The 14,123-nt window shown below is 54.0% G+C and overlaps 1 protein-coding gene across 1 annotated transcript; it reads right to left on the bottom strand.

The window, feature by feature from the left end:
• Nucleotides 1–391: 391 nt before the first annotated feature.
• On the bottom strand, nucleotides 392–10,866 carry GALP (galanin like peptide). The gene is made up of 5 exons (XM_064367336.1): nucleotides 10,783–10,866; nucleotides 7,249–7,297; nucleotides 6,018–6,098; nucleotides 4,298–4,375; nucleotides 392–438 (listed from the first exon to the last, which is right to left on the bottom strand). Exons 1-5 carry the CDS (start codon nucleotides 10,864–10,866, stop codon nucleotides 392–394), a joined length of 339 nt encoding a protein of 112 aa, XP_064223406.1.
• Between the last annotated feature and the right edge of the window lie 3,257 nt (nucleotides 10,867–14,123).

The raw sequence follows: 14,123 nt of genomic DNA, 5'->3' as shown, positions 1-14,123 counted from the left end.
TTCAAGTCAAGACACAGACTCTCAGACGTAAGAGGGTTATTTGTATTACTGAATAGCTCATGTTATAATTGGAATGATTCGAAAGAACACAATTACTTTAAATGTGTTGCAGGATTATTCCCTGATTACCCCAGAGTCTTCCAAACAGTCCTCAAATTACTATTGCTTCAGTAACAACACGTTATACTGATTCCAAGAATGAATCAGTAAAACCTAAGACACTCCAGAAATTTTTTAGAGTGAGGCAGATGCTTCCCAATGTCTTCATGAGACCGGAGTACTTAACTTTAGGATCTTAGTCGCGGCACAGGGTATCTAGAAAGGGTTTCGGAGGGAACAGAAGGAGCTGGAGGAGGAGGATAGGAACGGGGACTTGCAGATGTCTGTGACTTCAGGCATCTTCCTCCTTGGGAATGTTCTCACTGAGCGTGTCCGGATCTGTGGGAGAAAAGGAGGTGAACTTTGGTTTTTCTCACTGTCGCTCCCCAAACCAGGTTCTTGAGGTTGGGAATGAAACTGGAGAGGAAGATCTCTTTAGGTTATCTGAGATTCGACAGCCTTTTCTTTTCCCTCTCTCTTTCCTTTTCCTATTTATTTATTTATTTATTTTTACTTTTAGATGGATGGAGTCTTGCTCTGTCACCCAGGCTGGAGTGCAGTGGCGCGATCTCGGCTCACTGCAACCTCTGCCTCCCGAGTTCAAGCGATTCTCCTGCCTCAGACTCCCAGGTAGCTGGGGTTACAGGCGCTCACCACATCCGGCTAATTTTTGTATTTTTAGTGGAGACGGGGTTTCACTGTGTTGCCCAGGATGGTCTCGAACTCCTGACTTCGTGATCCGCCCGCCTCGGGCTCCCAAAGTGCTGGATTTACAGGCATGAGCCAATGCACCTGGCTAATTTTTGTATTTTTAGTAGAGATGGGGTTTCGCCATGTTGGCCAGGCTGGTCTTGAACTCCTGACCTCAGGTGATCCACCCGCCCCAGCCTCCCAAAGCTCTGGGATTACGAGCCTGAGCCACTGCGCCTGGCCCGTTTCCTTTCCTTTCATCTGCCCACATATTTTCCCTTTCCATCCCCATTTTAAGAAGGTGGTGGCGGGTGTTTTCAAGAGTCAGAATGTACCGGAGGTGAAGGTGGAAATCAGTGAATTCAGGGAGTGTATTATATCCAACATTGTCCAATCAATTAGTGGAGCTGAAATAAGGACACAGCGTTTCCAAGAATTGGGTTAGGGCCGAAGAGGGAGATGGGCTTGGGGTGAAAGTCCGACTAAAGGAAAGCTGGAAAAGCAGGGGTTGGGGCCTCTGCTGAGCTCATGACTGGGCGGGAAGGGGGCAGCTGAAGGCTGTGTTTGGATCATTTAATTCATTCATTTAACAAATATTTACCAAGTGCCTACTATGTGTCATGCATTGTGCTAGGCAGTGAACACCACAAAGGTCCCCACTCATATAGGCCGGGCGCAGCGGCTCGCGCCTGTAATCCCCGCACTGTGGGAGGCCGAGGCAGGTGGATTATGAGGTCAGGAGTTTGAGACCAGCCTGGCCAACATGGCGAAAACCCGTGTCTACTAAAAATACAAAAATTAGCCAGGTGTGGTGGTGTGTGCACGTAATCCCAGATACTCGGGAGGCTGAGGTAGGACAGTCGCTTGAACCCAGGGAGGAGATGTTGCAGTGAGCCAAGGTCATGTCACTTCATGCCAGCCTGGGTGACAGAGTAAGATTCCACGTTAAAAAAAAAAAAAAAAAAAAAGACTGAATGCAGGAAATGAAGGTCTTATTTAGGAGAGAGGTTGATGTTGGAAGTGAACCATGAGGTCAAAGTGTGGGGTTGGAGGTTGATGTAGCTACGGCTAAGCTTGGGGGTGACACTGGAGGAGATCAAGGCTGGGTGTGGGATCCTAACTGTGGAAGTGCCAGATGGAGACTGGGAAGTGACAGCTGGACCATGAGGCAGGAATGGGGGTGAAGGAACAGAGTTCAAGGGAGCAGTCCAGGCCAGGATGGGATTCACAGTTGAGGGTGAGTGGACGAGGTGGAGGCCGTGTGTGAGGGTGAGTGGACGGGGTAGGGGCCGTGTGCGAGAGTGAGTGGATGGGGAAGGGGCCGTGTGTGAGGGTGAGTGGACGGGGTAGGGGCCGTGTGTGAGGGTGAGTGGACGGGGTAGGGGCTGTTAGGGTGAGTGGACCGGGTAGGGGCCGTGTGTGAGGGTGAGTGGACGGGGTAGGGGCTTTTAGGGTGAGTGGACGGGGTAGGGGCCGTGTGTGAGGGTGAGTGGACGTGGTAGGGGCCGTGTCTGAGGGTGAGTGGACGGGGTAGGGGCCGTGTGTGAGGGTGAGTGGACGGGGTACGGGCCGTGTGTGAGGGTGAGTGGACAGGGTAGGGGCCGTGTGTGACGGTGAGTAGACGGGGTAGGGGCCGTGTGTGATGGTGAGTGGACGGGGTAGGGGCCGTGTTTGAGGGTGAGTGGACGGGGTAGGGGCCTGTGTGAGGGTGAGTGGACGCTGTCGGGGCTGTGTGTGAAGGTGAGTGGACGGGGTAGGGGCCGTGTGCGAGGGTGAGTGGACGGGGTAGGGGCCGTGTGTGAGGGTGAGTGGACGGGGTAGGGGCTGTGAGGGTGAGTGGACCGGGTAGGGGCCGTGTGTGAGGGTGAGTGGACGGGGTAGGGGCCGTGTGTGAGGGTGAGTGGATGGGGTAGGGCCGTGTGTGAGGGTGATTGGACGGGGTAGGGGCCGTGTGTGGGGGTGAGTGGACGGGATAGGGGATGTGAGGGTGAGTGAACGGGGTAGGGACCGTGTGTGAGGGTGAGTGGACGGGGTAGGGGCTGTGAGGGTGAGTGGACGGGGTAGAGGCCATGAGTGAGGGTGAGTGGAAGGGGTAGGGGCTTTGAGGGTGAGTGGATGGGGTAGAGGCCATGTGTGAGGGTGAGTGGATGGGGTAGGGGCCGAGTGTGAGGGTGAGTGGACGGGGTAGGGGCTGTGAGGGTGAATGGATGTGGTATGGGCCGTGTGTGAGGGTGAGTGGACGGGGTAGGGGCCGTATGTGAAGGTGAGTGGACGGGGTGGGGGCCGTGTGTGAGGGTGTGTGGACGGGGTACGGGCCGTGTGTGAGGGTGAGTGGACGGGGTACGGGCCGTGTGTGAGGGAGAGTGGACGGGGTAGGGGCTGTGAGGGTGAGTGGACGGGCTAGGGGCCGTGTGTGAAGGTGAGTGGACGGGGTAGGGGCCCTGTGTGAGGGTGAGTGGACGGGGTACAGGCCGTGTGTGAGGGTCAGTGGACGGGGTAGGGGCCGTGTGTGAGAGTGAGTGGACGGGGTAGGGGCCGTGTGCCAGGGTGAGTGGACGGGGTAGGGGCCGTGTGTGAGGGTGAGTGGACGGGGTACGGGCCGTGTGTGAGGGTCAGTGGACGGGGTAGGGGCGGTGTGTGAGGGTCAGTGGACGAAGTAGGGGCTTTTAGGGTGAGTGGACGGGGTAGGGGCCATGTGTGAAGGTGAGTGTACGGAGTAGGGGCTGTGAGCGTGAGTCGACGGGGTAGGGGCCATGTGCGAGGGTGAGTGGATGGGGTAGGGGCCGTGTGTCAGGGTGCGTGGACGGGGTAGGGGCCGTGTGTGAGGGTCTGTGGACAGGGTAGGGGCTGTGAGGGTGAGTGGACGGGGTAGAGGCCATGTGTGAGGGTTATTGGACGGGGTAGGGGCTGTGAGGGTGAGTGGACAGGGTGGAGGCCATGTGTGAGGGTGAGTGGAGGGGGTAGGGGCCGTATGTGAAGGTGAGTGGACGGGGTGGGGGCCGTGTGTGAGGGTGAGTGGACGGGGTAGGGGCCATGTGTGAGGGTGAGTGAACGGGGTCGGGGCCATGTGTGAGGGTGAGTGGACGGGTTAGGGACCTTTAGGGTGAGTGGACGGGGTAGGGGCCCTGTGTGAGCGTGCGTGGACGGGGTAGGGGCCGTGTGCGAGGGTGAGTGGACGGCGTAGGGGCCGTGTGTGAGGGTGAGTGGACGGCGTAGGGGCCGTGTGTGAGGGTGAGTGGACGGTGTAGGGGCCGTGTGTGAAGGTGAGTGGACAGGGTAGGGGCCGTGTGTGAGGATGAGTGGATGAAGTAGGGGCTTTTAGGGTGAGTGGACAGGGTAGGGGCCGTGTGTGAGGGTGAGTGGACGGGGTAGGGGCTATGGTTATAGTTGAGCAAATCCCTGGTCGGCTCCAGGTCCCTCCCTTTTTTCCTTTACCCTCAAAGCTCTGCCTGCCTTTCCTTGTTCCCTCCTCCTGTTTGTGTCTCTCCTCCGTGTTCCCTGGCTTTACCTCCAGTCTCTGGCTTGGCAAACGTCTCCATCATACTCCTCTTGGAGGCCTGCTGAGGGCGGGAGTAGAGTAGCCCGTCTACAGAGAAAAACACAACATTCACATTGTCACCTATATGTGGGAGCTAAATGATGAGAACGCACGGACATACAGAGGGAACAGACGCTGGGCCCACCCGACGGGGATGAGGGCAGGAGGGAGAGGAGCGGAAAAGAATCATGATTGCATACTCAGCTTAGTACCTGGGTGATACTAAATTATCTGTACAACGAGCCCCGTGACACAAGTGTTCATGTATAACAAAACCTGCCCAAGTACCCCTTAACCTATAATAAACGTTTAAAAAATAAATAAGGCCGGGTGCAGCGGCTCACACTTGTAATCCCTGCACATTGGGAGGCCAAGGCAGGCGGATCACCTGAGGTTAGTGGTTCGAGACCAGCCTGGCCAACAAGGTGAAACCCCATCTCTACTAAAAATACAAAATTAGCCGGGTGTGGTGGTGGGTGCCTGTAATCCCAGCTACTCAGGAGGCTGAGGCAGGAGAATCACTTGAACCCAGGAGGCAGAGGTTGCAGTGAGCCGAGATCACGCCACTGTACTCCGGCCTGAGCGACAGAACGAGACTCTGTCTCAAAAAAAAAAAAAATTGGGAAGAAGGATTGTGACCAGTGTGTTAGGAGTAGAACCCACAGACGCTGTAAACATCCTGTGATGCACAGGACTGACCCCCACACCAGAGAATCATCCAGCCCGAAACGCCAGTGTGCCCGAGTAGAGAAGCCATGCCCTAAATTCTGTTCATTTCCCACCAGTGTTAGGGACAAGGATGAGGCTTAGCTGAAGTCACGTGTGGCTTTCACAGTGTGCACATTCAAGTGTCCACACCCCTCTGCACCTCTGTAATTCGATCCTTCGAGATGTAGAATGGGAAGGAGAGCGGAACCCCAGGAATTATTTGGTCACCTGAGAAGGCAGGATAATGGGACTAGAGACAGGAAGAGACATGGCGGACGGGGAGATTGCCAGGGTCAGTACTGACTCTAACAGCCGTGACCCTCACTGTGTCACCCAGGCTGGAGTGCAGTGACTCCATCTCAGCTCAATGCAACCTCCACCTCCCGGGTTCAAGTGATTCTGCTGCCTCAGCCTCCTCAGTAGCTGGATTACAGGTGTCCGTCACCACGCCCAGCTGATATTTGTGTTTTCAGTAGAGACAGGGTCTCACCATGTTGGCCAGGCTGGTCTTGAACTCCCGACCTCAGGTGATCTACCTGCCGTCGCCTCCCAAAGTGCTGGGATTACAGGCGTGAGCCACGGCGCCCAGCCAAGCCATTTCATTCCTACCATATGCCAGACACTTCCAGGAAATGCATGTGCATTTTCTCCCTGAGTCGTACAACTAAACCCTGAGGTTACTCCATTTATGCGTTCCAAAGCGGAGGAATCTGGTGGGGCCTAATGCAAAGAGAAAGGATGGGGCCCGTGGTTCAAAAACGATTCAGAATTTCTAGTTGGTGACAAAAGGGCATTAAACCGCGCTCGGGCTCCAGGTGACTGCACAGAAGCGTGAAGGAAATGCATCCCCTGCCTGAGGTTCCCCACATAGTAAGCGGCAGGGTGAGGGCCGGAGCTCACGTCGACCCATTTACAAAGCCGGCAGAGAGCCAGCGGAGAAGGATGCCGGCCGGAGGAGACGTCTAAGGCCCCGTTCACTCACCGATGGCCTTCCACAGGTCCAGGATCTCCAGGGCGGCCTCCCTCTCCCGGTCTCGGTCACCCATCTGGGGAAGGTGGAGGACTGGACGGGGGTGGAGAGAGCAAGAGCAGGTGGTCGGTGAAGAAGAACGGAAATAATACGCAATCCAGCGACTCCACGGCACGGCTCACTGCACACAGCGCCTCCACCGGGTCTGTGGGACGGGGTGCCTGTTGACTGTTCCTACCTACCCGTGGGGAAATGGTGCGGCTGAGACTGGGGTCACTCGCTGAAAATCACGCTGCTGCTAACGGCAGGACCGGGTTTGAACCCACCTCTGTCTGGCTCCACATCTCACGTTCCTTCTGCTCTGCCGCACTGTCTCTGGAGCTGGGGTTTCCCTGCATGAAGCTCAAGCTGAAACCTACCTTGAGCACCACAGGAACCTTGGTATTTTACGGATTTAATGCTCACTAGTCAGCACGTGGCCATGGACACACTAATGCCCAGGGAAGATGCAAGTGGGGGGATGGGGAGACACGAATGGAGGAAAAGAGGAAAAAACAATAGCAGCTAATTGTTACACGGTACCTGCTGCACACCAGCTGTTGTTCTATTAATAACTCAATCCTCGCAACACTCTAGGATGCGAGGGCCATCGTTGTACAACCGTCATAGATGAGGAAACTGAGGCACGGAGAGATCAAGGCTGCGGCTGGGCGCGGTGGCTCATGCCTGTAATCCCAGCACTTTGGGAGGCCAAGATAGGCAGATCACAAGGTCAGGAGTTCAAGACCAGCCTGACCTGACCAACATGATGAAACCTCCATGTCTACTAAAGATACAAAAAAACAATTAGCCAGGCGTGGGTTGGCAGACACCTGTAGTCCCACCTACTCAGAAGGCTGAGGCAGGAGAACTGCTTGAACCCAGGAGATGGAGGTTGCACTGAGCCGAGATTGTACCATTGAACTCCAGCCTGTGCAACAGAGTGAGACTCTGTCAAAAAAAAAAAAAAGAGAGAGAGGGATGAAGGTTGCAAACCAAGCAGAGCTGGGATTTGCGCCCAAGGCTCTGGTTCCAGTTCACACACCCATCACTCCGCCTAGACTAACCCTCGAGATAGGTCTGCAGATAAACCCATGGGTCTCAGTGAACGTGGATGAGGGTCTTTACAAGCCACAAACTCACTGCCTGCAGCAACCAGGCAGACTCAGGCCAGGGATGGCGAGCTGAGAGCAGCCTCACTCACCAGGACCCAGAAGGTAGCCAGCGCTGTTGAGGGTCCAGCCTCCTCGTCCCTGGATAGAGATGCAGAAATCAAGACTCAGGCAGACAGAAAGGGTGGCAGGCGTCCCACAGGTCCGGGGTGACGTGGGTCACCATACCACTAGGCTGTAGAGCGGGTGCACTTTAATCCCCAGTCCACCGATGAGGAAATGGAGGGCTTCCTAAGACAAAGCAAGTTCGCCTGGAAAGAAAGCTTAAAAGGTTCTGCTGTGAGAGGAGAAAGGGGTTATCAGGGGTTGGCCGGGAGAGAAATGGGGAATTGCTCTTCAACACGGATAGTTTCAGTTATTCAGGATAAAGAAGTCCTAGAGGTCGCCGGCACGTCTTGCCTGCAGCCAGCAATACGGTGTGGGGCACTTTAGAGACGTGTTAAGGCTGGGCGTGGTGCCCATGCGCGTCATCCTAGCATCTGGGGAGGCCGAAGCAGGAGGATGGCTTGAGAACAGGAGTTTGAGGCCAGTCTGGGCAACGTGGCAAAACCTCGCCTCTACAAAAACACAAAAATTAGGCTGGGTGCGGTGGTTCACCTCTGTAATCCCAGCACTTTAGGAGGCCGAGGTGGGTGGATCACCTGAGGTCAAAAGTTTGAGACCAGCCTGGACAACATGGAGAAACCCCATCTCTACTAAAAAGAAAAAAATTAGTGGGGTGTAATCTCGGGTACTTGGGAGGCTGAGGCAGGAGAATCGCCTGAATGCAGGTGGTGGAGGTTACAGTGAGCCGGGATTGCACCACTGTACTCCAGCCTGGGCAACAGAGTGAGACTTCGTCTGAAAAAAAATAAAATAAAAAATACCAAAATCAGCTAGGCATGGTGGTGTGCACCTGTAGGTGAGAGGATCGCTTGAGCTCAGGAGTTTGAGGCTGCAGTGAGCTCTGATCAAACCCCTGCACTCCAACCTTTGCCTAGACGACACGAGGAGGATGTGCGCAGAATATTTTCGCTATAGTGTTCCACTCTGTAAGATGGGAAGTAGCAAAATAGAAACTATGGCAAAGGATTGCGGGGTAGAATTAGCTAATGCCCATCAAGGGTTTCACGCAATGCCCAAGCGCTGAGAAAAGACTCCACGCCCATCAGCTCTTGTCAAAACTCCTTGAACATCCCTATAGGATGGATTCCGTTATCCCTTAGTTATATAGGAAGAAAGGAGGCTCAAAGAAACAAATATCCTGGCAAGGACCCAGCCGGCACGGAGGAGAGCTGCTGTCCCAGCTCAGGGCGGCAGATGCCAAGCCTAGGTCTTCTCTGTTGCTGCTGTTGTCAGCATTTCTTTCCTTTCCTTTCTTTTGTTTTCTTTCTTTCCTTTCTGTTCTTTTTCTGTTTGTCTGTTGTTTCTTTGTTTGAGATGGAGTCTTGCTCTTTCGCCCGGGCTGGAGTGCAGTGGCACCATCTCAGCTCATTGCAACCTCAACCTCCTGGGTTCAAGCAATTGTCATGCCTCAGCCTCTTGAGTAGCTGGGACTACAGTCACGCACGAACACACCCAGCTAATTTTTTTTTGAAACAAGAGTCTCACTCCGTCACCCAGGCTGGAGTGCTGTGGCGCGATCTCGGCTCACTGCAGCCTCCACCTCCTGGATTCAAGTGATTCCCCTGCCTCAGCCTCCCAAGTAGCTGGGACGACAGGTGGCCACCAGCATGCCCGGCTAATTTTTTGTATTTTTAGTAGAGACAGGGTTTCACCGTGTTAGCCAGGATGGTCTCAATCTGCTGACCTTGTGATCTACCTGCCTTGGCCTCCCAAAGTGCTGGGATTACAGGCATGAGCCATCACGCCAGGCCATTAATTTTTTTTTTTTTAAGAGATGGAGGGTCTCACTATGTTGCCCAGGCTGGTCTCCAACTCCTGGACTCAAGCAATCCTCTAGTCTTAGCTGCTCAAAGTACTGGAATTACAGGGGTGAACCACTGTGCCTGGACGCTTTTTTTTAAATTTGCAGAGAAAATTTGCATTTTAAATCCAGGCATGGTACACAACGTGTGTGGAAATAAGTCCACATTGTGGAGTGACTCCCTCAAGTTAATTACCATCTGCATTACGTCATGTGCTTGTCCTTTCTGTGGCGGGAACACCAAACATCCATCTACTCTGTCAGCAATTTTCAAGTATACAACACATCGTCGTTAACAACAGCCACCATCTTCATTCCTCCCATCCAACTGAAACTGTGTATCCCCAGACCAACATCTCTTAATTATTTAATCCTCTTGGCTAAATAATGAGAGCTGTCTTCCATCTGAGTTAACGCTGTTAACTTTTACAGTGCTGGAACTGGACAAAGAAGATCCATTCAGAGACCAGAGAGGTTAAGCAACGTGCCTGAAGTCACACAGCTAGAAAAATCGCAGGTCGCGGATTTCAAACTCAACCCAGCCTCTACAGCCCACACCGTGGAGGTATGCAATCTGAGGTTTTCAAAGTGTTGCCCCAGGCTGGGTGCGGTGGCTGAGACCTGTAATCCTAGTGCTTTGGGAGGCCAAGGTGGGCGGATCACTTGAAGCCAGGAGGTCAGGAGTTCAAGACCAGCCTGGCCAACGTGGTGAAACACCATCTCTTCTTAAAAATACAAAAAATTAGCCAGGCGTGGTGGCAGGCACCTGTATTCCTAGCTACTTGGGAGGCTGAGGCAGAAGAATTGCTGGAACCTCAGAGGTAGAGGTTGCAGTGAGCCGAGATCAAGCCCCTGCACTTTAGCCTGGGTGGCAGAGACTCCATCTCAAACAAACAAACAAAAAATCAACAACAACAAAGTGTGATCCCAGGACCAACTCCTGCCCTGGACTCACCCCCCTGGAAACCCTGGGGGCGGGTCCCAGTCTCACTTCTTCTTTGCTTTTTTGAGACAGCATTTCACTCTTGTTGCACAGGCTGGAGTGCAATGGTGAGATCTCAGCTCACTGCAACTCCCGCCTCCTGGGTTCGAGAAATTCTCTTGCCTTAGCCTCCCAAGTACCTGGGATTACAGGCACGTGCCACCACGCCCAGCTAATATTGTATCTTTTTATTAGAGACGGGGTTTCACGATGTTGGTCAGGCTGGTCTCGAACTCCTGACCTCAGGTGATCCGCCCGCCTCAGCCTCCCAAAGTGCTGGGATTATAGGTGTGAGGCACCGCGCCCGGCTGAAGGGTCCCAGTATTATTTTAAGTTGCCTTCTAGCTACTTCTCACACATCCTGAGGTGCTGAAAATCAGGAGTGACAGGAAGCTGCCTCGGAAGGCATATTTTTGCATCTCTGGGCAATGCTTGCTGTGAGGAGGTTTTAGCTTTGGGTACCCTGAACCCTGACCTTGTATTTTTCACCCATACTCTGTTCTATCCCCAGAGCCAAGATGAAGTCAGTGTCTGTCCTTCTTCTCATAGTTTCAGGACTTCACCTTCTTCCCCAGGACCCCTGACGCAAGCCAGGAACGTTTTTTAAAACTCTTCCCAGAGGGCAGGGATTTGGGGACGCCATTGTTTCCGAGGCGCTTAGGGAGGCGGAGGCATTACCTGGTGGGCAGGCGCGGATGCCGGAGTATCTGCCAGGCTCAGCAAGAGGGCGAGGAGGAGGGCCAGGGGGGCGGAGGGAGCCATCGAGGGCAGGATGACAGGTGCCTACAGCCGCAGAACACTGCAAGGAGAGTGACCACTCATTTTCTAAATTGGGGGCCAGGTGCATTTCCGATAAGGACAGGAATTTGTCTTTTAGCTTTATGGAGGCATCATTGAGATACAAAAATGATACATATTTAATGTATACATCCTGAGGAGTTTGGACGTGTGCAGAGAGCCGTGATGTCATTGCCACAACCACGGAGCTAAGACCTGTTCATCACCTCCAGAAATGCCCTGTGCTCTTCGGTGATTTCCTTTTGGGTAGAGCCCTTCACCTGCCATCTCCCCTCCCTTGTGGTTTTTTTGTTTTGTTTTGTTTTGAGATGGAGTTTCCCTCTTGTTGCCCAGGCTAGAGTGCAATGGCATGATCTCGGCTCACTGCGAGTCTCCTGCCCCAGCCTCCTGTGTAGCTGGGATTACGGGCGCCCACCACCACGTCCGGCTAATTTTTGTATTTTTAGGAGAGACGGAGATTTGACCACATTAGCCAGTCTGGTCTCGAACTCCTGACTTCCAGTGATCCGCCCATGAGCCACTGTACCCGGCCACACTTCCACCTGTGCTGAAGTTTTTATGAAGCTTCGTTTTGAAATATGTGTATGTAGGTGAAACGAGAGAGTTGGTTGAGGGAAAATGGTGAATCAAGTAAGTATGGGATGCTGGGAACATAAAATAGAGCAAACAAACAAAAACCCCAGGACGTATGAATGACCCCGGTTTAAGAACTCCAGGGGAGTCCAGGTGCAGTGGCTCACACCTGCAATCCCAGCACTTGGAGAGGCTGAGGAGGGCGGATCACCTGAGGCCAAGAGTTGGAGACCAGCCTGGCAACATGGCAAAACCCTGTCTGTACTAAAAATACAAAAATTAGCTGGGCGTGGCAGGCGCCTGTAGTCCCGGCTACTCAGGAGACCGAGGCAGGAGAATCGCTTGAACCCGGGAGGTGGAGGTTGCAGTGAGCCTAGATAGTGCCACTGCGCTCCAGCCTGGGTAACAGAGGGGACTTTGTCCCGAAAAGAAAAGAAAGAGAAGAGAAGGGAAGGGAAGGAGGAAAGGAGGGAAAAGAAAATGAAGGAAGAAAAGAAGGAAGGAAAGGAAAGATGAAAGAAAGAAAGAAAGAAAGAGAAGAAAGAAAGAAAGAAAGAAAAGGAAATCCAGGGGAATTAACTCTCTCCTTCCCTGAACATCGGATCGGTGGCTGGTCCCCCCAGCACCCCCTTCTGCCCCACTGCCTCCTCCACTCCATCGTCAAACCTTTCTGTCCCTGTACCTGCCCCTCACCGTTTCCCTGTCACCAATGCTGCCGTTTCTCCTGTTGTCCCCAACCCTTCGCGCCCCTGTCACTCTCCCAGGAGCCCCTCACTCCCCCAGCCCTCAGCCCTCTCCGCCCAGGCTCTCACCTCGCTGCAGCTGGCTGCTCTCCGAAGCTCGCTCTGGCTCCCGGCTCCAGCGCCTGGACTCTGGCACACCCCCTGGGCTTTTATGCCTCCTGAGGGGACAATACAAGGGAGGGGGAAAGGGAGGGGATTAGGAGGAGGGGAGGAGGGGGAGCGAGGTGGGGAGAGGAAGCAGGTGGGGAAGAGTCATCTACTCCAGGGGCTTTCTTTTTTTCTTTTCTTTTCTTTTTTTTTTTAAGACAGTCTCGATCTGTCGCCCAGGCTGGAGTGCAGTGGTATGATCTCTGCTCACTGCAACCTCTGCCTCCCGGGTTCAAGCAATTCTCCTGCCTCAGCCTCCGGAGTAGCCGGGACCACCGGCGCCCACCACCACACGCAGCTAATTTTTGTATTTTTAGTAGAGACAGGGGTTTCATGATTTTGGCAACGCTGGTCTTGAATTCATGATCTCAGGTGATCCACCCACCTCAGCCTCCCAAAGTGCTGGGATTTACAGGCATGAGCCACCGCACCCCACTCCAGGGGCTTTCAATAGCTGGTCTCTGAGGTCAAGACGGACACCTCATCACGGGAAAAAACAAAGCGGCTGTGCCTCAGTTTCTCCTGATAGACCCTGCTCTTCCCCCTCCTTCTCTGCCCCTTCATGTTCCAGCTGTGGTGTTTCAGGTTTTGCCGCTATTCCAGGGCTCTCGTCCCTCCCTCTCGTCTGCGTCTGGGCCTTGGCACGTGTCTTCCTGGGTTGTGTCCACTGGCACGTGGCGTCTCTGTAGCCCAGTCTTCCCCTCCGCCCCATCAGTCCCTCCAGCCCTCTGCAGCTCCCGCTTTGACTTGCACTTCTGTCCTGCACGGTGGACCGTGTTTGTTTGTTTCTTGTGAGTTGTCGATCTCCCCGTGACCCCGGCTAGAGGAGACCCCGTGAGGGTGTCAACTGTGCCTTGTTCATGGCTGCGTCCCTAGCCCAGAAGTTCCCAGTGTCACCCCAGCCTCACCCCAGGGCATTTGACCAAGTCTGAAGACATTTGTACTTGGGACTTGGGAGGGACTCTTGGCATCTGGTGCGTGGAGGCTGGGGGCGCGGCTCAGCATCCCACAGGGCTCAGAGAAGGACCCAGCCCCAAAAGTCAACAGCACCAAGGATGGGAAACCCCACAGCAGCCCCTAAAGCAGTGCCTGGAGCTCACTCAATACTTGTTGGGCGAACAAATAGAGAGTGTGTCAGGCTGGGTGCTGTGACTCATGCCTATAATCCCAGCACTTTGGGAGGCCAACACAGGAGGATCACCTGAGGTCAGCAGTTCGAGACTAGCCTGACCAACATGTCAAAAGCTCATCATACTAAAACTGCAAAATTAGCCAGGTGTGGTGGTGCATGCCTGTAATCCCAGCTACTCAGGAGGCTGAGGCAGGAGAATCGCTTGAACCCGGGAGGCGGAGGTTGCAGTGACCTGAGATAGCACCACTGCCCTCCAGCCTGGGCAACAAGAGCAAAACTCCACTTCAAAAAAACAAAAAAACAAAGAGCGTGTTCTTGCTGCATTTCTCCTCCATCATGTGTGTTCATTTATCTGACTGCAGCACGCTCTCTCTCTCTGCCCTGACATCAGCTCCTTTCCAGAGGAAATGACCCTGGAAGAGCTTTCACTCCTGGCCCGTCCCTTTGCTCTCAAAGGGATGGAGGGAGGGCCTGGTCCTGGCTGGGTTCTGTCTGCTCCTCTCCACCTTGGGGCCGTCTGTCCGGCATTCTGTGGGTCTGTGGCTGGCACTTGGATCTTCGTCCTGTCTTTACACAGCCCAAGGGAAAAGGGAGACCCCCCACCCCCGCTCCAGGACAGGGATGGA

This window comes from Aotus nancymaae, unplaced genomic scaffold (genome assembly GCF_030222135.1).
Source record: "Aotus nancymaae isolate 86718 unplaced genomic scaffold, 86718_ANA_hifiasm-v0.15.2.pri h1tg000069l, whole genome shotgun sequence".
NCBI lineage: Eukaryota > Metazoa > Chordata > Mammalia > Primates > Aotidae > Aotus > Aotus nancymaae.
This window is presented reverse-complemented; position numbering and strand designations above follow the sequence as displayed.